At 49.3% G+C, this 24978-nt stretch overlaps 1 protein-coding gene across 6 annotated transcripts in view; it reads right to left on the reverse strand.

The window, feature by feature from the left end:
* Positions 1-6997: 6997 nt before the first annotated feature.
* The window catches only part of CADM1 (cell adhesion molecule 1), a 325324-nt gene continuing 307343 nt past the window's right edge, over positions 6998-24978 (reverse strand). For 3 of the 6 annotated variants that reach the window (XM_044257892.1, XM_044257889.1, XM_044257887.1), the window contains 2 exons: positions 11981-12112; positions 6998-10008 (listed from right to left, as the gene is read on the reverse strand). In XM_044257892.1, coding sequence (XP_044113827.1) covers positions 9890-10008; positions 11981-12112 — 251 coding nt within the window. In that variant the 3' untranslated portion in view covers positions 6998-9889. Of the gene's footprint in view, positions 10009-11980; positions 12113-15235; positions 15394-23793; positions 23848-24978 lie in introns of those variants that run through there. The other 3 variants (XM_044257886.1, XM_044257888.1, XM_044257890.1) reach the window with 2 other exon arrangements.

A 24978-nucleotide genomic window follows, 5' to 3' on the forward strand; every position in this document is an offset into this window, starting at 1 on the left:
GGGGACAGGTGCAGGGGCGGGGGTGGGGTGGGGGGCAGCCCGAGAAGAGGCTATCTTCTTTCCTCTGCGGTGGGAGGGAAAGGGCTGTATGACAGAGGGGACAGGATGAGCTTGGGTCAAGCCAGAGAAGAGTTTAGGGTACAGGGGGCAGGAATCGGGAACGGGTTAGAAGTAGGAGACGAGAGAGAGGGAGGAATCAAGGATGGCCCCCCCAGGACCCCAGTTTGAGGGGCCGCTGATGCTGCTGCCTGGCCGAGGGAGTGTAAGGAAAAGGGCAGGCGTGGAGGAAAGTTTTCATTTCCCCAGAGCCCGGTGATCCTAAGGCAGGTGCCGTGCTAGAGGGGATCGTGTCCCAGTGAGGCCTCTGAAAAGCTGCTGGAAAAAAACAGAAAAACCCTTAAAGGGGTGGGGAGAGATCCTGGTAGACTGGTCACGGGCAGACTGTTAGTGTTTTAGGGGGCACTCCTGGCCAAGCCAGACACAACGCAGAGACGAAACACCAGAGATCTGCTCATTCAGCCTCAGAAGAGAGGGCCAGAGGCCCCTACAGGCAACAAGACAGAGGCCTCTGAGACTACGTTCAACGCAGGACTGCCCCCCTGCCCTGGGCTGTGATTCATGAAGGGGGTCGACTGGAAGTTAGCTCGAGCTCTCCCCGGAAGTCCGTGTGTTCCCTGACTAGCCTGTAACCTGTGTACCAGCTAGGGCGATGGGGGGGTGGGGTGGGACGGAGACAAAGATCTCCATCAATCATGGCAAATACATGGGGTTAAACTCCCATCACCCAGAGCTGACCCTTTCCTACGGGAGGAAGTAATGAGCTAGAAATAAGTGGTATCTGAGGCCGAGTCTGAGTAAATCTGTGATCATGGACATTTCAAGCCATGGCTTCGGCCTGGGCTTTCAAACAGATGGATGGTCTAGCATGAAATTGCCAAGACGAAGGAGACAGGCCGCGCGGCTGGGGAAGGGGCCGGGGCCGCGCACGGAGCTGGATTCCCAAATCCTGGCCCAGGACTCGCTCCGCATTCGCGGGAAGTAAACAGCCCCAGAGGAAAGCAACCGCGTTTCTGTCCCGGTCTTTGATGTTGGCGAAGGGAAGACAAACGAGGGGTCTCTGGTTTGGGGACGGCATGAATGAACCACACATGTCCATAAATAAACCAGGAGCCCTCCAAACACGCTGCTCGTTTGTTCGCACAAAAGCCGGGCTGGCAGCCCTCTTGCCGAGCCGTGTTCACAGTTGGATCCTTAATGCATTGTGAGCTTTCAATCAAACTTTTAGTGGTGAAACTCTGGGAGCAAAAGCCAGCTAAGCCCAAATGGTCCCTTTGCTTTTCCATCTTTTGTGGCTGCCTAGCTGTACTCTTATGGGTTTTGTTGTCAACAAACTCCTGGCTTGCCTTGGAGCACTCCAAATTATTGAAAATGACTACAGCTTAAGACTGGCAGGATGATTGTTAAAAACAGCCCTGGCATTAATCATAGCTTAAGAGCTTTTGGAAAATGATTCTAATTCAGAAGGGGTGGCTTACAAAGAGGCTTGTCGAAAGCGGAGCAGACATCAACTTCTGAAAGGCGAAAAGCCTCCTCGGTACCCACACCTGGCTCCTTCGGAAATCCAGCTGGCAGAAGTGGGCGGGGGGGGGGTGGGCACCGTGAACCCCGCCAGCTCAGCCCATTGGAGACCACCTTGGATTTTGCACAGGTCTCACGGCACCCGTCCCCCTGATCTGCCCCCCTACCCCAAGATGGGAAACACTTCTGGGAGTGCCCACGATTACACGTCTTACTCGTAGTCCTTGGAATAAGGAAGAGGTGGCCGGGCGCCTCGTATCCTGTCAACAGTCAGAATGTCTTAGGCCGGTGCTAGAATAAGCTGTGTGCACAGAGGCAGCTGCGTGGGCAAACACACGGTCAGCATTTGCAAGGAACTGGGCAGGGCAATGAGCGAATACTTCTGCCTTTTGCCTGCCTGGCACAACAAAGGAGAATGATTTTTGCCATCAGCATTCTCCCTATCATGGAAACATTGCACAATTTAGTATGATTAATGGTTTCCATTTAGGAGAAAGCAGAGAATGAAAACAGTGGGGGAGTGGCAGCAACCGGCTGGGGGGGGCGGTTGTGGCCACAGCTAGAGCAGAGGGGCCGGGGAAGGGGGGGCGGAGGGAGGCGGCTGGTGCCTGCCGGCCGTGCCCGCTACCTTTCCTTCCCGGCGTGACTGGGGAGGCACTCTGGGGCGAAGAAACACATGGCTTTGGACATGCATTTGCAGAAACAGTCCGAGAGTGCAGCCTCGTGATGATGCACGGTTGGCTGCTTTGTCCTCGTAGCCTTCTGAGCACTGGTGACTGAGGAGCCACTCCCTCTGGACCTGCCAAAGGGAGCTTGGTTTCTGGAAGTTCCTACCTAAGGGCTGTATGGCTGGAGCTAGCAAACTCACTACGTCACTTCTTGGCATTCCTGAGGACCCCACGGGGTTGCCACACAGGGAAGGCCCCCACCTCTGGGCTAGGATGGCGGCGGCGGCGGTGGCGGCCTTGACCAGAGCCACCTCTGTCTCTGGAGCCGCCAGGCTGGATGACCTAATCTCAGCTCCCATCGGTTGGGTCCCCGGGGAGTTCTTGTCCACTCTGTAGCGTCCCGCTCTTTCCACTTCTGAAGGCACTGCTTCTGGTCAGATCCCACGGCTGCTGGAGATGGGTGGTGTGACAGTGGCCGCCACAGCCAGAGACTTGTGGGTGCTGATAGAAACCAACCGGGAAAACACAGAGGATTCAAGAGGGCTTTTTTTTTTTTTTTTTTTTTTTAGCAATAAGCTTTTGCAATTGAAGCCAGAAAGGGAGAAAATTGGTGATCTTGGCTGGGTCTAATGTGACTCAAGACCCTTCTCGATGCATTGGTGTCTCTGCAAGGAAATCTAATATTTTCCATAAACTGTCTTAAGCATCTCCCGGGCTACATTTCTGGCTGTGTTAAGAATCAAGCCATCAAGAACAGCTGTGAATGTTATAAACTTTCAGCAGCAGCAATGGGCTTTGGCAGGGAAGTAGGAGCAAAAAACCCAAGTAGGACATTTCAGTTGACAGTAATGGCATTTTCCCTTCCTTGTCCAAACGATAAAAGATTCATGCTCCTAATTGCAACACTATAGCTGCCCCCATCACTTTATTCTGGGAGAGGAGGTTAGAGAAAACAGGCCTAGAGAGAGGGAGAGAAAGAGAAAGAGAGAGAGATGGATAGTAATTTCGTCACTAGCTAACAGAGACTGATTAGTGCAGAAGACTTCCTTCCATAGCAATACTTTTTAATCAGGTTTGCTGTGTCTGGGCAAACAGCTTTTGTGGATTAGCTAGACTGGAGCCTGCCAGCATCTGTTGCAAGTTTAAACGATGAAATACACAACTACAGAGAAAACAAACCAAAAAGAGTAATAAAGTCACACATTTCAATATTCAGCAACCATTAAGGGATTTAAATATTTGCTTGCTATTAAAGGCTTGCATTAGGCTCTTCCAACACCAGCTCTGGAAGACTGAAATATCAATTACCGATCAATTTTCCCCCTAAGTAAACACTAATGCAGGATAAACAGTATTAGAAGATGCAATCGTGACATTGCTGACTTCAGGATGGACTTCCTGCTGGTAACAGCAAGTTTGAGCCTGGTGATTAATTAACCTGAGAAGATAGCACTTAAGGAAAATTTAAGGCGATCGTGTGTCTGAAATATGACTGAGCGGGTGCACGTTTGGAGGGCGGCTGAAGTCGCAGGCCCAGAGCGAGCCTCGCTAGCATTCCTCACTTTTCCCAGAATCGCCGCCCCCACAGCTCAAAGCCACGGAGAGTTAGGAGGGAGTGGAATGGGACAGACTGTGGGTGTATGGGCGAGAGAAAAAGCAGTAGATTTTAACTCCTGTTCCTCGGTGGGATGCATTCCAGAGCCAAATATGCAAGGACTGAGGTGCAATTCCCAGCACTGGCCAGCAGGGGCAGTAGACTTTGGACTGAAAAATGACCTCAACCAATTTCCTGGGTACTGCAGAGCTGGGAAAGGGAGGTCGGGAAGACTTGCAAAAAGATTCCTGATTTCAAGTCTCAGTTTTGGGGTGCTTGCATTATTCTTGTGCCTGATGCCCTGTTTTTGGCATGTGTAATGAAGTGGCAGAGCAACTTGGGGGCATCAAATACCATGCCTCCTATCAGGGGCACACGGAACAATTTTGAGATGAGCACGAACAAGGCAAGAAACCTGGTTTGAATTTTTCTAAGGTGCCCAGCCTCATTGTGAAGGCCCTTCACAATATACGGTAGCAAGAATGAGGCTCCACTTAGCCACTCCCAAATCCGTCCTTCCCTGTGGGAGAACAGATACTCTGTCCCAGCAGGTCTGTGAGGATGACCCGGCTGTTAGCAAAGCAGTCAGGTCCTCCAGACCGGCGGGAAAGCTGCCTACACCGAGCATGGACTTGCAAATGTCAAGGTTTTTGAGACACAGAACTGGTGACCTTCACACTAAGTCAAAAGTGCAACTCAGCCGCCCGGTGCTCGGCCAGTCTCTGGCCTACTCCTTGCTGGGTGCCTACTGTGTGCCTGCCACTGTGTGACCACTGGCCTACAAGGTCTTTGGAAGGCAGTCAAGAGTCCTGGGCAGTGGCTTAGGACACCCAACTGCTTCATTTTGGAAATCTTTCCAAGGTATACATGTGCGGCTGTGGACAGACTTTTCCCTCTGAAGGCACGGGGGTGCTGCCAGTTCTTTATGAATGAGGGCCGCGTGCTCGGTACCCTGACAAAAAGGGTCTGAGGCAAATTCACAAGGAAACAAAACGCTTTCACTCAGGCGGGGTCCTCCTACCTGTAGCACGGTGCCTGCCTGGTTGCTTTAAGGCTCTGGATGACAGACTCAAAGGAACATTTCTCCACGGGGAAAGTCCACGGCAGAACAAGAATTACATCTCAAGTAGACAGAGGACAGTGAAAGATTGCACCAATTAACACCCGCATATCACCTCGGGGTTCCAGCTGATGTATTTGGAGAATGCAAGCAGGCCAAAACATTCGTGAGAACCCTCCGGAGCGCACGAGGGCCGTGTTCGCTCCCACGCCAAACCAGCGACTGGGCAACTTATCAAGCTCACATGGGCTGCCCCTGGCGCCTCCTCATCTGCATGCCCTGCAGAACTCTAAGGGCCCCGTGTGCGCCAAGTTGCCCCCCCACCTGCCTCAGTTCAGTGAACCTGGGTCCCTGCCCTGTAGGTCACGGCTGAATCTGGATCATCATGCTACAGACCAGGGGACAGAGGTGGTTACATCTTCCAAGGCAAGCTTCACGAGGATATGCGGTGTCCACACGCAGAGGGTCCTGAAGAGCTCCCTCAGACGGACGGTACCCACCTCTTGGTAGCCATGGGGGAAGCCTCTATCCCTTTACTCCATCTCCCTCCATCCTGTACGGCTGACTTTGTGTCTGGCACCTTATTTGCTAAGCACTTTCTGCCTCTCTCATGTATTTCTCCTAACATTTATGGGGACCCTTACCTTCCAGAGCAGGAGACCAACGCCAGGCAGGGTGGGTCACCGGCCTGAGGTTTCACAGCTAGCGTGTGTGGTGGAGCAGGGGCAGGAGCCCGTCCTCCTAATCTCTGCCCTCTATCACCTTCTGAAAAAGCTGTGATGAATTAGTGCTCCCATGGCTCTATGCCCCTGACCGAGGCCCAGACTGGCCCTTGAAACCATGATTCTCCTGCCCGGGCTTTGAGGGCAGCCACAGACTGATCCCACCTTCCAAGTCTCATCTGGCTTGCTTTCTCTCCCCACCCCACGCCAGCAGGCTGGTTGGGCTTACTGCCCTCGGCGCCTTCAGCTACCATTCCCTCAATTCTAACCCATGCTTTCGGGCCCCTGGGACTCCAGCTCCTCCAGGAAGCTGTCTTGACTCTCCAGCCCCTTTCCCTTCTCCCAAGAAATTCCCCCAGGACTCTGGGAGCTCCTTAACCATCATTTGGCAGGGCTCCCAGGTCTGAGGCCCAGTTTCACGTGGGTGGGACGGACGCCCTGGCTAGTCTCCCGCGACTGTCACACACTTCCCGGTTGGATATCACAACAGGAACACACAGCAGACGCCAGGAAACTGCCAGGAAACTGTGTATCCGATCCGCCGTTTTATACAGAGATAGGCAAGAGACAAGACCAGGCCGGAGGAGTGAGATGCACAGCCTTGGACTTTTCGGGAGCTTACCTTTCCTTCCTCGGCTGAGCTCTCCGCATTACCTGCCCGAGAGAGAGAGAAAAGGAAGCTCCGCCCCAGCTGGGCGAAGGGCGGTTTGGGGCTGCTCACATTATCTGCTGATTTGTGAGATCAGTCACATGAAGTGCAGTCATTGCTCACTTGGGCCTGCAAGGCAAGGGGGGCAACAGCGCACGGGATCCTGCTGTGTGCCTGTCCTGAAGTCCGGGTGCCTAAGCAGCGAGTGAGAACCGGCTCCCGCAGGTGGCCGCGCACGTCCCCTGCGGACCATCCTTGCGTTACAGGAGAGAGCGCTTGAAATGAAGAAGGCAGAATGAACTGTTAAGACACGAAATCCCGAAGGCAGAGACAGGTGGAACAGCCAACACAGGGAAGTTGGTGGGGGTGGCGGGTGAAGGGGGAGGGAGGGAGGGCGGAGGCGAATTAGCGGCGGCAGGGGCCCTCCCAGCCGGCCCATCACTGCCCTGCCCGGCGCGCACCTGCACAAATCGCTGAGTCCACGAGGCCAGACAACCTGGCCCACCTGTGCAGAGTGGGGGAGAAGAGAGCAAGGGCAGGGAGGGTGAGCGGAGGAGAGAGACAGCAGTTCGCAGCCCCGGCCGGCAGCCTCTCCAGGCTCTTACTGCCCGCCTCCGGCAGACTCCACGCCCGACCCTGGGGAGGAAGCTGGACCCCGGCCCCCATCTCTTCTCTCGCGCCCCAGCGTCCGTAAGAAGTCCATAAAGAGAGTAAAGGATCACTTCGTAACATTAATTTTTTTTATTAAGAAGACAGATATTTTATAGTACTTCTTTTTTTTTTCTTTTTTTTTGTAAAAATGGTATACATGAACCAATACAAAATGCGAATGGGAACATATGGATATGGAATTTCTTACACCATAACATTGTTCATGTACACCTTAAAAACAGAACTGGCCTAAAGGGAAAAATAAGACGTCGGTGTGACTAAAGAACAAGCTTATTTGGCATCAATTATACATCCTTCATTATTTTATATTCCTTTAAAAAACACAAAAAACAAGTTTGTTCTTTCTTCACTCTAAAAAAAGTGATCAACCTGTACAAAGTAATACTCAACAATACATTTCAAACAGTGCACTGTATACTTAAGAAAAAATACATAAACCAATATACAACTAAAACCCATAATTTCCTGTTTTTGCTTTATTTTTATTTATTTATTTTTCTTTTCCAATGTGTGGGGCCTACACTTTGCAATCTACCTGAGACGGAAAACACCAATCGAAACACATGAACCTGAGACATGTCAACATTGTAAGCCATAAAGTTACATCAGGAACACTGCACTACTGTACACTTTTCAAAACAAAGATGGGAGGTCCCAAAAATGAGATGCCAATTTTGAGAGCAATGGTAGGCTTTTTTTTTTTTCTTCCCCCTAAAAAGAACAACTGAAAAGACCTTTCAACGACATGCTAAATGGTTCTCACCCTTTGATGCGGTTATACTATGCTCAGAATGGGTGCTAAGGGCTCGGAATAGAGCTGCACGTTATAAAATTCATTGAAAAATGGATGTTCGTTGTGGCTTTTTGTCTTGGTTAAGTGCCTAGGGATAGGAGGGGGGAAAACAAAATGCTGCTCAATATGGATTTTCTTTTACATATCAGTCCGTTCCCAAAAGGCCCCCATATTGCAATGGTTCTATCAAAGGTTAAAACAAAGACAAGAAAAATAAACACACTTTCAAATAACAAAGAGTTGATACTTTTTTCCCCCTTAAATAAATCAGTGTAAGTTTTCCACATAATGTAACAATAGTAAAAATGCACCTTGCAAAATCCAAAATTACTCACTGAAAATGTTATATAATATATATTTATATATATATAGATCTCTTTTTTGATGCCATCTTTCCATAGGGACTGTATTCTGGAGTCGGAAGCCTTACCAAAACATATGGTAAGAGTTTTTAGTTTTCGTCCTTCGGGACTACTTCTAGATTTCCTAGACGTATCAGTGAAAATCCCCACATTGCTTTAAAAAATTGCAAATGGTAACTTGACTCCTCTACCTTTTCCCGAGGCTCCCCATCTAAGATATGTTCAAGGTAACTTATTTTAGTAGCTATGCACTATGGCTGCCATCATGCGAGGATCAGTAATTTTTGGCAGATGGTTCTTAAGGCTGAGGAAAGAGGCCAAGGCTAGTGTATGAAAGGTAAAAAGATAAAAACACTCACATTTGAGTTTTGATTAAGTAACTGAAAATCCCTACATGCTGTTTTTCCACCTCTGCTCTGACCTTTCGAGAACTGAGATCGACAGCAGACCAGTGTGAGAACAATACCGGCCCTCCTTTTATACCTCCTGCCTTTGTCAAGCCAAATCTGAAGGAATGAAAGTTTCACACGGATTTGAGTTGGAAATCCCAGCATGACAAATATCTGTAATATACAGTACATGCAGGCCACATCCTACTGCCTTCCTAACTAAGCACAAAGAAAAAAAAAAAAAAACCAACAAAAAACCAACCCTGTTCCATCCAGTCATTCACACGCCACGCGGACTTGCTTTTACCTACAAATTAGTGAGAAGTATGGCCGATTGGGAAAGGCGGATGGAATCGTTTGGAACAGAAATAACCAGAGCAGAACTAGCTTTCCCCCCCTCCCTACTTCCCCTCCTGTGGCAACTCAAATTTGTCCACTTACATAAAAGGAACAGACCTCACCTGTCAGGTCCATTTAGGGCATTGAAAAAGGAGGAGCCCTTTCCGCCCCCAAACCTTTCTGGACAGTGTGGGGCATCTATGCTGAGCCGTCTACAGATACAGAATTAAAGACAGATTCAATCTCATTGTGACACACCTCACTTGCAGATAACCTTGTACAGTAATGTAGTTCCACAGCAAACAGAACATTTTCTGAATCACAGTCTAAGTTTCTAGTCTTCACTGCTCTACGTATTTGAAACATGGGTAGCAGCAAAGAGTCCTCATTGTTCACCCAAATCTTTACGACAACAGAGAAGAATGCATTATGGACACACTAAATTCTGAACTATGAAATCTAAACTGTGCTGGTTCTCCTTTTATGGAACTGAACTTTGAAGAGAAAGCAGTTTCTTCAAAAAATAACAACAACAAAAAAAGCAAAAACAACAACAAAATCAGGGGAAAAAAAGATTCTAAGGAATCCCAGCAGGCAAATTCCAAAATGGGAGATTTTGGAAAAAAAAAAAAATCCAAAATTTTTTTGGAGAAAAATAAATGCGCACAAAGGAAAAAGAGGAAAAAAAAAAAAAAGGAACGCAATAAACAAACAAAAAACAAGGCACAGAATTTCTGCAGTCTACTCAAACTAAAGCCAAGTATCCAAGTTTGACTTGGTAGGAAGAAATAAAACTTAAAAACAAACGAAAAAGAAAAACAATAACAACAACAAAAAAACCCAACCAACCAACAACAACAAAAAAAAGAGGTGTCACAGCAGAGTGTACTTTCAAAGAACATTTTTTTTTTTTTTTACACAGCAAATCCCAAGCCTTCCCAGTCTCGCACCTTTCCACCCATTCATAAAAAAACACACGAATTTCTCGCAAGTTCCAACATCACTGTCTCTTTATCATCTAAATAGGGCCAGTTGGACACCTCATTGAAACAAAAAGGCTGATCTAGATGAAGTACTCTTTCTTTTCTTCGGAGTTGTTCTGTCCTCCTTCTGCATTGATTATAGCTGTGTCTGCGTCTGCTGCGTCATCGGCTCCTTTGGCTTCATGAGTGAAGTATGTACCTGAAAGATGAAGGGGTAAATCACCGTGACTGTCTGATGGCCTCTGTGCAAAGTGGTACAGAGATGGCAACTTGCTTTATGGCCATCATCAGCCGAAGTGGTGTGCAGGCAGCAGAGGGGAAAAAAACAATTGGAAGGAGAAAGCGAGGTGGGTGAGACAAATGGGCATCCGGGGGTTCCAAAGGCACCACTCCAACTGAACCGCTGCGATATAATTCAGCAAATGAGACATTAGAGCCGTGATTATGACCAGAGGGTGTCGGCAGAAGAAGACGTGAGTGGGAGCTAAAAATGCAGAAAGCTGGAGAGCTGCTGACTGACGTGTGAACAGTCAACGCCAGGACCAATGACCAGAGATGTGCGCGCACATGGTTAAAGACCAAAGCAAGGAAGAGCAATTAGCCAATTAATGAATTAGGGCCCTGATGATGTTCTACTGTCGCCTCAGCTCGTTTATCTGCCCCCCCCTCCTGTCTGTGGGAGCCCTGGCTGCCTTGTGCATCAGCGGGGGCCCGCATGGGCACGTTTGACTGTCTTCTGCCTCCCGCTTCAGCGTGGGGTTCCCGATCGAGAAGCAGCTGGTTATCGTAACCCTTGGGATCAAGACTTGGGGTCTGTCTTAAGGGACAAGTGAGTCTTGCTCAAGGTGGGACTCTAGCCCGGACCCGGATTCATGGATTCGCTAATTGACACAGCCACTGGAGAATGACGACACACAGGATGCTCCAAGGGGGAGACACTCTCATCGGCAGGTCCCAGCCGTTTACGGGAGTTTATGGAGAGAGATGAGGGCTGCCCCTCAGCAGGACATCTAGGTACGCTCGCCCCGCCTACCATCACCCAATAGCCCTCCTCCCGTGATACAGTGTATTCTTGAAGATTCTTAAGGAGAAAAAAAGGCTGATACAGTGGTGGTATTTTCAGGTTTTCGTCCATGACAAATCTGAGCAGGCAGGCGGTCCAATGTCCCCCTCCTGTCCCTTTCTTTCCTCTGGCCCCTCGTTCTCCACAGCTGCTGACTCGACTCACCCCTGCTCTCTGGCATCCTCTCCCAGGCTCTATCAAGCCAAGAGGCTGGGCGTTCTCGGCTCAGCGGGCTGCCTCCTGGACAGGGCAGAGGGTTCCCAAATGGTCCCCACAGAGATGGCCACTGTGGGTGCTCAAGGTGGTTTCAAGTTCCTTGGGCCTCCATTGCTGGGCTCAGGGGGCCTTCCCCAAACCCCAATTCTACGATCCAGTGGTATGCAAGCGGCTGCGGTTAATGCTATAGGAAAACCCCACAAGCTCACTGCACAGAGCGGGAGAAAAAGAGCGGAGAGAGATGGGGCCGACAAAGAGGGAGAATAAATTACCAAGAGCGGGGGAAGAGGACCAGAGCAGCATGGGGCACAGAGGAGGAGCGCTGGAAAAGATGATTGCCCATCCAGGCTGCACAGCTGATAAGTGTGATGATTAATGGCAATTTAAATCAATTGCACTGATAATTTTTTAAAAAATACATATTTATGTGGCTTTTAAAGCACATCAAAGCAAGGAACTATTCTAGCCGCTGTGACCATCCTCCCCGGAGCTTGGGACCAGGCAGCACTGCGTGTCCACCTGCTTCCCAAAAAGCAGCAGAGGGTACGGGCACGTTCTTCCCATGTCGATGGCTTTGGGGTTCACGCCCCACCTCTCACACCCCGGCCCCTATTTTTACAATTTTTGCTCCAGGCCCAATTACGGAGTGCAGAATCACGCGTCTAGAAAGCTTTTAGAGAAAATCCAAATCAAGAAGCGCTCATCAGCCCTTGGAGTCCTCATCAGCAGCTGCTAAGATTTCTGTTTTTTTCCTCTCCCAGTTTCGGGAAACCTCGGTAAGGCTGTGTGACCACATAATCGAAAGCGCCCATGGAAGAAAACCTTGTCCAGTCCCCAGAGGCAGGGGCGGTGATGGCGGGAGACCTTCTGCCTGCCAGAGCACCTTGCTTACCTTTATGTCTGGCAAAATAGCGGCCCAGAATGATGAGCAAACACAGCATGGCGAACACAACCACGGCCACGACGCCGCCGATCACGGCGTGATCCACCGCTCGGATGGCGCCCTCCTCGCCCGCTCGAGAATCTGTCGGAAGCAGAAAAGGGACAGGGCTGTCGAGCTCGTGGCAAGACACCAGCAGCCCTGGCCACACTGCCTCCGGATCGGAGGTCACCTTCTTTTCTAATGGAGTCAGAGCAACAAGCCAGGTGGATCCGGTGACACCAAGGGCACACACTGACCTGTCCAGTGCCGGACTGATCTGTTTTCCCCGCAAGGCAATTTTGTGATACGCAGCGGAGGAGCACTAAGGGACCAGGGAGAGAAGAAACGGTCTGTCCGGTGCTGGCCTGGTCTTAGCGCTCCCTCCGTCTGTGTCCTGCCGCAGATCCCAACCAGGAGGCCCCCCTAGCTACTCAAGGGCACTGGGGATGGCTCCCTCGGGCCCTGCAGGGGAGGCGGCAGGAGCTTTCAGTAGCTGCCCAGTGACTTGTTCCCCGCCGGGCACGAGCATAGGGAAGGGAGCTCACAAGCCACAGCCGCCTCGAGATAAAACAAGGCTTATAAAACTAAAGACAGGTGACATGCTCGCTACATTCAGGATGTAGGAGGGAGTAAGCCTCCTTCGAAAATCTAAAAACCTATTTCAAAAAACAGACAGCAAGGAATAATTGTCCATTGCCACAGACGGGTTTCCTTTTATTTATTTAACACTTCACGAGGCAATTAATTTTCCTTTATAAGCATCACTCCCTCAGGGCGTCTTCTTCCGACGGAGGAACGACACGTTTGGCTGGGGAACAACTCCAAAATGAACCCAGAATGAGCTATGGCGATGCGGAATGGATGTATGGCAGTGTAAACAATTTTAATTTAGGAATGTGGCTACATCACCCCTTGCTGAAGTCCTAATGGCACCCGAGATTTATAATGTAGTAAAAAACAATTATTCTCCCGTTGATTAATACATTAACATTTTGGAGTGGAAGCTAAACCATTGTCTTTTTTTTTATTGAGTCAAGTACGACACCTCCATTAAAATGATTTACTAGCTGTACCTTACAATTTAAGCACAGCAGCAACAGAAACGGTAAAAATCTTTTAACTTTACATGATTTGTGAAGTCATATGTGAAGGATTTACCATTTAAATCTTTCAGTACAAGAAGCACATGGCCCTATAAATCTGTCCCCCTTGCAGTTGCTGGACGCCTGAGAGAAATGCATTTCACCAGGAAGACGGAGAGTGCAAATTCAAGTCAATTTTTAAGAAAGATTTATCTCTGTCTCTCTCCAAAGAACAGAGCAAATCTCTGAAGCCTCCACCTCTAATAATATTTGAAGTTTATCGATCAAGTGTACAGATCCGTGACAGCTAAAGGTAATGGTGCTCTTTTGAGCCGAAACCTGATACAACGCTTTCAGCAGGAGGGCGTGATTTACACTTTCTATCGATATTTCCAATTCTGCTCTGAGATTAAGTACTGAAGGATGTGGGGAAAGAACTGGTGACCGAGGGTTCCACGAAAAGTGCTTTAATTAAAAGAGTTTAAATTAAAAAAAAAATAAAGTATTTAAAGTGTTTCATTAAGTTACCTTTCCGAGGACCAAAAAAGCCCAAAAATCCCAACCCAAACAGAAATGCCAGATTGGAGGCAGCAGCAGGTCGCCCAGGACAACAGGATGATGGGAGTTTAATTGGAGAAGGGAGATGGGTTGGAGGCAGAGTGCACTGCAGCCAATTAGCCCGCTCCGTGATGTGCGAGCCCCTCCAGCAACCTGTCTAATAAGCTCGACTTGAAACGTGGTGGAGACGAATCGCCCTCCTCGGCCAAAATTGTTGCCTACTGCGGAGGCAACAGCCTCTGTGTCTTGAAAGTCATCTCATCGGGGCAGAACTCTGCCGTGGAAACTTCTTCTTTTAGAGACAACACAGCTTGTGGGAGGGGGGCGCTCCTCCTGGGGTGGGGGGGCCCTCGACACAGGGTATCTGTCCGAGGAGAGCAATTCACACCCCGGAGACTCTCGCCCAATTGCACAGAGTCAGCGTCCGCATCGCTGGTGGGAAGAGGGAGCAACAGAAAAGCCAGGAAGTGGTGTTTTCCTTAGGGAGCTGTCAAAATGGGGGATCTTGTGGGAATGAAAACAAACGAATCTCCAACTGCCACGAGCTGCAGACCTACTGGAAAAATAGGAGTCTTTCAACGGACTCCCTGGGTCTTGGGCTTGGATAGGGAAAATAGCCATACTAGCCATGGAGGAGAGGGGAAGCGAGGGTGGGAGCTGAGAGCAGCCTGGGGAGACTGAGAGCAGAGAGAAACTTCGAGAGGCTGTCCCGGTTCCAGGCACAGACCTAAGTAACCTGTCTGGGGAAGACCTAAATAACCTGTCTCGTGGCCGCTGTTCAAAGACTGCCTCCTCCATGCCTAGGCACAGGAACATTCTAGAAGCCTGAGAAAGCCAGAGACAGAGAAGCTGCGATCCACAAAACACCTCACGGGCTGCATATCTGCGGGATTCATTTCCTTAGCCCGAACTCTTTGTTGGATCTTTGCTCCCCATGAACTTCGGGCTCAATGGGGTCAGTGGTGCCTAGTCGCCCCCGCACTTGGCCCACATTCAGTACTTGGGTTCTAGTGACCTTCCCCGCCCTAAAGGACATACATATTTTACAGATACTTATTCGCAAGGGTGATCTCTCCCACTATCCTATGATACTCACTAGATAAGCAAGTTTACTACCACCTGTTAATCACCCAGACATTTTTCCTGCCTTCAATTACCGCAGAGGGACACAGAAAGCAACTGAGGTTTCCTTTATAGGGAACACGGCCGTCTGTGAGCCCCTCACCACCTCTCTGCACCCCAGCCTGGGTTCACTGTCCTCTGTGAAGAGCAACATGTTTTCTTGCCTCAGCTCACTCCTCCCTTGCTTCCACGTGGGGGCTGTTGGGAGAGTTTGCAGAGCGCTCTCGATTGGCCTCCGCGGGGAGGCGATCGGGGTCAAAGCTGGTTACTGTGAGGGCAGAAGGGCCTGCACCTGAGGGCTGGGGCCTCGCTCAGGGTGAGGAGCAGCAGCAGGACTGTACACCACGAGGCAGTGGGCAAGTGGCTGGAGGCTGCAGGAGGAGCGTGGCTCTGACAAGTCCCGCAGCGGCCCAGCCTTTCCTGTTCTGCTCCCCAAGGGAGAGCTCCGGCCCACGTATTAAGAAAGTAACTTTCACCATCATTCAAAGGTCCTGCTCCTCTTAGGGTCCAGACCTTTCCACTTTGAGGTGCCACCAACGTCCCTGGGGAGGTATCCTCCCTTTTTCTGAATCACGCAGAGAAGGAAACCAAAGAGCCAGATTCCACAGCTGCCCCCGGCTTCTACCCTGAAAGGACACATGGGCAAGGAAAGCACTTAGAAACACGCCTCGTCCTTAGGTGAGGCAAACACCTCTTGGGTTTAGAAGGTCTTTTTTCTTGTGCTTTTAAGAAACGAAGTAACAGGGCCACTTGGGTGGCTCAGTGGGTTAATCCTCTGCCTTCGGCTTGGGTCATGATCTCAGGGTCCTGGGATGGAGCCCCACATCGGGCTCTCTGCTCAGCAGAGGGCCTGCTTCCTCCTCTCTGCCTACTTGTGATCTCTGTCTGTCAAATCAATAAAATCTTTAAAAACAAAAAAAAAGAAACGAAGTAACAGGTGTCCCTAAGAGTGTTCCCACTTCTGGGACTAAGCTGGGCCCTATCATCCTGTGGAGGAAACACCGTGTTTCTCCTTGGTGTGTGCTGCTGGCATCAAGGTTATCCCAGCCTTGACCTCAGCACGTTTGGGTGCAGTGACGAGTGTCACCCCCAATCCCTTCACGTGCGACGTTGAGTACCTCTGACCCGGTGGTGCCATGGTTCCCGCTTTCCGGGGCGCTCTGTGGGCACTGGGAAGAGGGGCCATGCAGGCTCCCGGTTGTGGCACAGTCCTGCCTGCCAGGACTCTCCCCTCTTGCAGCCCTGTCCAAGGCTCTAAGTGTGACATACGTACGTATCTTTAAGGACAGATCAATCATGAGCTGTTTAGTATTCGCGAGTTGGCTTTTCTTTGGGCAAAAAGCTGGAACAACTGGGCTTCAGGTGAGAGTTTCCGAGCTGCGCACAAAATGTTAAGTTGGCGACTACCGCCTGGGCCAGAGCTGCCACCACCCTGGGCTCGCGTCAGCATCTTAGAAACTGCAGGGACAAAAACATTTCAAAGGGACTCCCAAGAGGGCAGCCCCCAGCTGCTCGGTCCTCTTCACCTTGGGCCAGGTGACCCGGCTCCCTCCATTCCTCAACATGCAACATCAAGGGGCCAGTTCTAAAGGCAGGGGTTCCCGATGGCCTGCCAAGAAAAGTGATTGCTAGGGCCAAGTTCAGGCTCCTTCCCCCACCTCCAGGGAACTCCTTCCTCTCCGTTCGCTTTCCCTCCTCAGACGACTTGCCAGAACCGTCCTGGTGGGATGAAGTGGGGCCAGCACTTCGCCCCCTGGCACGGGGGCGCCTCACAGAAACCGCCAGGGGAATGCCTTCATCGTGAATGTGTGATAAGACTAGAAGGCTTGGCTGCCAGAGGCAGGGATTCATGGCTTGTGTGTCCCGGACCAGCTCCTGGCAGAGAGGGACTCTGGCAGAGGACGTCACCGGGCAGAAGGCTCACGGCCACCGTGGCCTGCCCACCGTGCAGCCTGGGCGGGGCTTTTTGCCAAAAGGACACCAAGCTCCCGACCTCTAAGGAGCTGAAGTGTGACCTGGTTAAAACATAAATGCACAGAGCAAACATACGGCAGAGGGCACGACAGCCACCCCGTGTTGGCTTACCTTCCCATTTTCAAAAATCCCTGGCTCAGGCTATCTACGTCCTCCGGGAGAGCTGGGGCTCCTCTTACACCCATCTGTTTCTTCTTCCCCTAGGCCACAGACCACCTCAGGTCTCACCTTAGAAATTAGTATTTAAAACATGGGGGTTCTAATACTACTGGTCTGCTTCCATCTTGAGCAATTCCTACGCCCAATCCTTCTGCCGTTTCCGTACCCAACGAACAGCTGGAAAAAAGTGGAGACTTGACTTTTTGCAACAGTTCTGTCCCTTGGTTTGGTTTGAGCCTTTGTCCTGGGCTGAGGGTTTGCCGGACAAGTCCGTTTAATTAAAAAACTCTCAGCATCCATGTTTCTTTCTTTCTTTCTTTTTTTTTAAGATTTTATTTATTTAACAGAGAGAAATCACAAGTAAGCAGACAGGCAGGCAGAGAGAGGAGGAAGCAGGCTCCCCGTGGAGCAGAGAGCCCGATGCAGGGCTCAATCCTAGGACCCTGGGATCATGACCTGAGCCGAAGGCAGAGGCTTTAACCCTCTGAGCCACCCAGAAGCCCTTCAGCATCCATGTTTCTAATGGAAATGCTGCCTCCAGCTTCCTAGGCCCGTAGGCATCAGTCTGTCTTAGAGGACGCTTAATGATGTCATTTGCTACTTCTCACGAGGGAGAAAGAAAAAGCCTGCTGGTGGGGATTTCCAAATCAGAGGCAAAACCAAAATCTGACCTCGAAGACAAAACAAAATGAAATGAAACAAAACAAACAAAAAGTGGCACCACCTGAAAACTGTAGGTCCGCATTCCCATCCCCCACTGTAGCTCCCTGTACGGCAACACAAATAAGTGTGCTTTTTAAAGACCACAACTTTATTACCGAAGGGGAACACGCTGAATGACATGCACTGACAAAATGCCACATTATTTGCTAATCCTAATATGTTATTCTTCCTTAAGATTTGCTTTTCTCAGCACCAATTCAATTATAGATGCTACAAATCCTTCTGACATTTAATTCTCTCTTGTCAGAGAGTAGTAAATGTATACAGTACATGCACAGCTTTCCCATTAAGATGTTAATATATATCGGAGCACACTAGCCTCTACGTAACATAACCTTTCTGTTCTGTCTTCTTCGGAAGGGGAAGGGAAGGAGTAAATGCAAGGCAGGAACATCACGACGCTCCCAGAGAGCATCTCGCGGGCAGCTAGTACTACCCTTCAGCTGCACTGGATTCTAGCAATGTTAACTGCGGCTCTGCGAGCATTTCAAAGGAACCACGTTAAGCTTACTTAAAGGAAAACTGCAGTCAGCATCCTCCTCCCGCCACCGAGAGCTCGGTAAGCATTCATTTAAAATGAGAAGTTCTGCACGCAGGCTTCGGGCTGTACATGGTCACTGCATGATGAGGACTCAGGCTCTCGCAGGTGGTCACTGCCTACAGATGCGCCTCCAGACACGGGCCCAGACGGGAGGCGAAGAAGAGTTAGATCTCCTCGCCCACAGGGCCCACGGGAGAGTGGTCGGATCTGGGGTCAAACAGGGCTTTGTTCCTCTGCTCTGTGACTGCAGGCGGGGGGAATCAGCCTCTCGGAGCCACAGAGCACAGCCATGCCCTCCCAGGGTCGTTTCCGCAAGGCCAGCATGTGGAATGGGAGAGTGCCTGTCTGGGCCAGGGCTTGGCCTATCATGGACACGCAGTAAGCGTCTGTCACAGTTAAATCTACAATAGGAGAGCCTGAGGGGGGCTTTCTTCCAGGTTTTTAATAGTATGGATGCCAGGCCCATACTTCTCGGCTCTCTGGGGTAAGGGCCGCACAGACACAACTGTATGCTCGGCGCTGCTCTTGGACCGTGAGATGGCCGTAAACCCCTGCTGAGTTGAAGTCACCAGGCCCTTTTCCATTTCTGCAGAAGGGCACCGGGCTGACGGATGGCCCAGCTGCCCTGTGGGGTCAAGGCTGAAGGCCACCTGGGCCGGGTCATGACCCAGGTGTCCCATCTGAGCATGTGGACTGGAAGTATTTATTGTCAGCTAAATACTGAGAACAAATATTTCTTATGCTGATTTTTTTCTCCCAAAACTTGATTTAGTTATTTTACCCAACAGCAGAAATGCCTTAATGAGCCCGACGGGGTCCTCCCAAACACTCCGTGTCCCCAGAGGCCAGGAGGCACACTCAGGAGTCCACTCCACTCATCTCATAATAAGGACTTCAAAGTGAGAGTGCCTTTTCCCTTGGAAGCCACAGGAAGGCACGGGAGGATGGAACCAGAGTTCTCCTTCAAAGAGTGCACAGCTGAGAAAGAGGACAGCGTCGTAAAGTATTTCCAAACATTCATTTCCCACTAGAATCTCTTTCTGGAGAAAGATGTTCCTGTGGACCTCAGGCATTTGGGGGTGTGAGGAGGATGGATTAATGAGTATGGTGACGTCACCCCAAGGCAGTGTCCAACCTGTGGAACTGGAATTCACATTTCGTGGCATAGCCTGGCGCCTCACTAGTTTGGAGGAAACGCTCCTGTTTGATGGCCTCCTTCCGCCCCACGAGGGAAACAGTAGCATGTTGGATTATGGGAAGATCAGCAATTCAATGACCTCCAAACTCCCATCCTGGGAGCGCTGTGGCCAAGCTGCCACAGACCCGAGGCGAGCTTCTGTCTACTGCCTTGTGTTCAACAGAATTTTAAAATCAGGAACTCTACACGTTTTAAACTTTGTGACCCCAAACTTTCCCACGGCCTATAGGATCATCTCAGTGGGAAAATGATCCCAGAATTTCGGACAATGTTGGGCAATGGCACCGAAATCATCTGAGGCAATGGCCTTCTTCGAAGGAGAAAAAGCTTGAGCTGATGCCAGAAGAGATCTTTCCAGGTCATTCAGCACGTGGTTCTGCCCCGATGGGCTCCAGAGAGGCTAGCTTTCCTCTCCTCATTCCCTGGACACACACACTGAATTGAAAGGGGTCTAAGAGGGAAAGGATTCCCGAGAAGACCCCAGAACAGAGGAAGCGTGGTGTTCACGGTGGAGGGAGAACTCCTCTTAAACTAGTCTCTGTTTCCTGCAGAGGTCCGAAGACCCGCACGTTCAAATTCTGCCTCTGCCTCTTGAGTAAATCATTCAACCTGGGTTTTTCCGCTCAGGAAAATGCTCCCAGGGCTGGCTCCCTCGCCCTGTCCCAGTGGCCTTCTGTGGGGAGCTTTTGCTCTAAACTGGCTTCTGCCTCTTCCTGGTCCCAGTCACTCGTGCCTACTCTACCCGCTTTAAGTTTTTCTACAACATTTGTCCCTGTCCGCCATTATCTCGTTGTTGTGAGCCTGGCTTCCCCACTAGAAAGGAGCTATCAGTGCAGGGGCCTGCGGTGTGATCGCCACAGTGCTCTTGGTCGGTGTTGTTCACCACTGCATGCCTGGTGCCCGGCCCAGGGTCTAGCACATACAGGAGCTCCAACAGCGATGCCCAGCGAAGAGCAAATGAGATCATCTGTGAAAGACTTTTCTAAGCTGAAAAGAGCTGTATACAAGCTAAATACCACTACACTTGATTTACAAGCCATACTTAGAATTTGTCTACACAGCCCAGCTGGTTTTTCTTTATCATCGTTATTGCGAGTCAGTGGGGGCAAGGACTGCCCCCCACCCTCAATGTTCTGTCTATTGAGTTTTTCCACACACATTTCAAGCAAGTTCAGCCGACTCTGAGGACCTTCACAAGGACCAGATGGTCACAGAGCCCGCCCCCCACCCCAGAGCTGACCCTCGGGGTCCAAAGGGCTTGATGTGCTTCTATTATCTACATTTAGACTGTATTGTGAGCCCCTGTCTCCTTCAGAAATCATTCAGGGGACGCCAGCTGGCCCACCCAGAATCTTCTATCATGCCTGGCACGGATTATCAGAGCCATTTAGGGTTTGCCCTCTGCCCACACTCTTCTACAGATTGTGAGGGAGATGTGGGATTTTTCTAGATCGCTTTCTCATTTGTAGAGCAAGAGTTGAAAACATGTTTGGGGGAAGCATGACAGCTCTGGAATTTCTCGTCAGTGCCTCCGCTTCAGAAGCACAAGACTGATGGACTGCTCTGATAGTGCCCGAGGGCCATTCTCTGGCACAATGTGTATTTACCAAGGCACTCGGCTGAAGAGTCCCCAAAGACCTTTCCATTGCTGAAAGGAGGGAGGCAGGGCAGTGCAGACAGTTTTTAAAAAGTTTTAAAACAAAATCGAAGGATAAATCTGCTTAAAGTTATTCTATTCCACACGGGTGGCAATAACCACCAGCTGTCACCAGGAAACAGCAGATGTAATTGATAAAACAATTCGAAACTCTTATGGGCCCATCGTCAATAACATTAACACCCAAAAAAGTAAATGAAAGGGTTCAAAGTAGGACTGGAAGAGCTCCCCAGGTCTGCCAATTATTAAATCACCGAACTACACACAAGCATAATTTTTTAATGCAGATTAAAGAGGAGGATCAGCTGGGCAACTTGCTCTGCTGGGTGAGGACGGAGTGCCGTATGTTGCTTATGAAACTGTCATTAGCTCAGGTGGCAGCGGTGAATGAGGGGAGTGGGCAGAAGAGAGACCTGCGCTATTTCTAAGGAAATGCAGGATCTAGCATCTATCCGTAATAAGGAAAGGCTGAAATTTCCACCCAGATGGAAAAGGGAATGGATGGTAATATTATTCATTACCACAGTTTAGCATGAAATGCGCAACACCTACTCTAATTTATTGATGGACTGCTTAAGACGGGTGTTAACCTGTTTGTCTTGTATTATAATTGAATTCAGTCTCTAGGCTACAGAAATTTGAGAAGTTCATCCTTTCTCAATCAATATGCTCCCCTTCAGTGACCCATTTCAAGACAGCTTCATAAAAAATAATGTATTTTGTTTTAATAAATTTAAACACTATGACAGCTGCTCAATTTTTATTGGTTGTTTTTTTTTTTTTTTTCTTCCTCCCCCTTTGGATGTCTCTTTGCTGCTGAGGGAAGCCAAGCTCACAATCAATAGTAATTGATTAATCAGCATCCCCTTTGAACAAAGGTGCTAATCAGTTTTTGATTAGTTCATCAAACCAGATGCAAAGGCAGCCCGAGCCTGGCCTGATAGATCATCAGTGTTCTACATGACTTATGGCTCCCAAGCAACCCAGGACTGCAGCGTTCCTGGAGGGGGTGGGGGTGGGGGAACGACATAATTATTCACTTAACCGAATTATTAGGAGCACAAACAGTTGTTGGTTTACTGCTCCTGACTCGGGTGTGATGGATAGAACTGCAGCAAGACCGCATATGACTCGGTGCAGGACGGAGAGACCCGGAGTGGTTCCTTAATTGATGATGCTTGCGGAAGGGGTGGATGGCTGATGTGGTCCCGCTTTCCTAACGAGGAGAAAAATTCCCTTTGCCTATCTCAGTGACCCTCAGGTGATGCCGCCGCCAAGAGGGGTCAGGACCGTGAGGACTCAGTCCTTTCTTGGGATCCTTGAGAAGTTCCCCTTGCCAGGGCCGTGGGGTCACCTGTGTTCTTTAGGGTCAGGACAAGACCCGAGAGCAGACTGCTTACAGATAGCATTACATTCCAGGCAAGGAGCAGGACTTATCTCTTCTTCTAAGCAGGGTCATGTTTTTTGCAATTTCTCTAAATACCCCACCCATATGAGGCAAAAATGAAACCCTTCCTTGATGGGCTGGCTGTCTCTCTAATCTTCCAGTTATTTATTGAATTCACTAGGATCTGGAACTTATTCATCCAACAAGTATCAATCGAGCGCCTGCTCCACGACAGGCATGCGGCAGTGAGCAAACCCACACGGCCTCTCGCAGCTTCCACTTGGTGGGAAAATCTGACAGCTAAGCTCAAGCTGGGACATGCTACGTCGAAAAATAAAGGCACCCGCCCTGTTTTCTAGGTTTGATGGAAGCTCCTGAGAGGCGAAAACTCTGCACTTGGAAAGAGTAGGTGGCTCTGATTTTCTCGCTGGGTGAAACCCGCAGTCAGGGACCATCACCTCGCAATTAACTATTCAAGGGAGCGGAAGTGAAGTCTCTTCAACAAGGGGCAATATGGACCCCTTCCTTCCAAAGGCTTGAGTCAGCATCTGTAGCCCTCTGCCTTGGTGCCTCCATCACCGTGATGAGGAGGAAGGGGGCTTCTTTACTGATTTATTAGGAATTAACCGATCGAAATGCTGAAGGGGCTGTAGCTGGTTGGCAGGGAAGCCCCAGAACATCATGGTAGCTCATGTAACTGTTTAGCTCTGACCATTTTGAATCTCCTCCCGCACCCCCCCACCACTTTTAGGATATGCTTCTTATTCTGGATTAGTAACACCTAAATCCTGAAATCAAGCATGAAACCTACTTTTGCAAGAGCTCAGTGTGCTGTGAAAAAGGTCTGAGGTGGATAATTAGTTTACATCATGGTGTGTGACAAAACAATGGCCCCCCCCCTTCCTCCCTGCCCCCTCCCCTCCCCCCCTGCCTCTAAGATCACTATGACGTGGCTTTTCTAGTCTATTCTACAGAAGTAGATGGTCAATAGGAATTATTTTTCTTTTTAAAAGGAAGATCTCTCATAATCCAACATCTTTAAACTGCTTTGAATGCAAAACATTTCTCTCGAACCGTTATACAGCCAGAGCATAGAAAGTATTTTACGCCACGGAAAACAGTGGCTTTCGTACAATCCAATGATGAGCTGCCCTCCCTTGCACAGACCCCCTCAGTCCCAGTCGGAAATATACATGCCACTAGCCCCGGAAAAAGAAGGGGGCGAGAAGGAAGAGAGTGTTAATATAAATTTGTTTTCCTTTTATCTCAAAATCCACAATTGCTAATTAACTGCCCAGGAAACCAAATGGCCATTTTGTAGAAGTGGACAGAGCACGCACAGGTTGGACACCGCAGTGCCTTACCTAATGACTAGCCCTTACCTGAGAGGTCCTCACTGTCCAGTTCTTCTGCGGAATTGGGCAACTGAGTAAGGCCTTACAAGTAAAAACAAATCGTTTTTCTTTTCATTCCTCAAGGGACATAAACAAAACACTTCAGAACTGAGGATGAATTTCTTAAAAAAAAAAAAACATGAGCCAAATCTCTTGCTATCTCTCTCTTTTTTGGATAGCTTGAATGCATTAATCCATAAGTACATTTCTCCAATCATTTCATTTTGTTATTGATACACAATCAAGGCAGAAAGATTCCTCAGTCTCCGCTTTCAAAGCACATGAAACATGAAGGTGAATGTTTAAAATCACTCATTCATAACAGCATGCAAAAAGAAAAAAAAAAAAAAAGCCTGATTGTTAACCGTCAATGCTCTGACATGGCCCTTGAATACAAATACAGTTAGAGGTTACATACTGCTGTATGTAAGTTTTATTTCACATTTTCCCGTAAATTGAAATCCTTTGCCAATACTGACAAATACATTTCATTATCAATTTATGACGATCTTGGATCACTTATTTCAAAATGGTACAGCATCTGCTAACTACAGATTGCAGGTTATGTCTTCATCAGAAAATCTGATTCGCAAAATGACTTTTTAAAAAGGAGAATTTAAAAAAAAAATCAGTGGTATGCCTGAAAAATGAAACCCTCAAAGCTGAGAAAGCAGTTAGGCCAGGAGCTAATCTGGGGGGGCGGGGGAGGGCTTGCACGGTCCACACCGAGCCTCCAGCAACGTTGGCCAGCTGGGTCAGCTCTCAGCTAGCTCTGGTCTGAATCAAAGGAGGGGGAGTGGGAGGTAGATAAACAACAGGAGGCTTGGCTAGGGGTGGGATTCCATTTCCTCATGCTTTACTTGCTCCTTTCAGGAAGATCATGAGCCACCAAGATACGAGACAATCTAAGGAGGCCTCCATTCATTGTTCCTTGACGTTCTGCTCAAAGTCCAGTCTGATGGCTCTGGGTCTGCTTCTCTAATGGGATTTGTCACTCTGGAAGAATATTTGTGGGCCTATGAAACCGCAAGGACGTTGGGGAGAGGGGCGGGTCTTTAGTTTTCATCCTTCCCTTCTCTATAGCCAAGCACGGAGTATAGTCTCCGCAAGCATTTGCTGAATGAATGATGTGGGAGTAATGCTCAGTGAACTACCAACCAGAGCATGAAACGA

This window comes from Neovison vison, chromosome 7 (assembly GCF_020171115.1).
Source record: "Neovison vison isolate M4711 chromosome 7, ASM_NN_V1, whole genome shotgun sequence".
Classification (NCBI taxonomy): Eukaryota; Metazoa; Chordata; class Mammalia; order Carnivora; family Mustelidae; genus Neogale; species Neogale vison.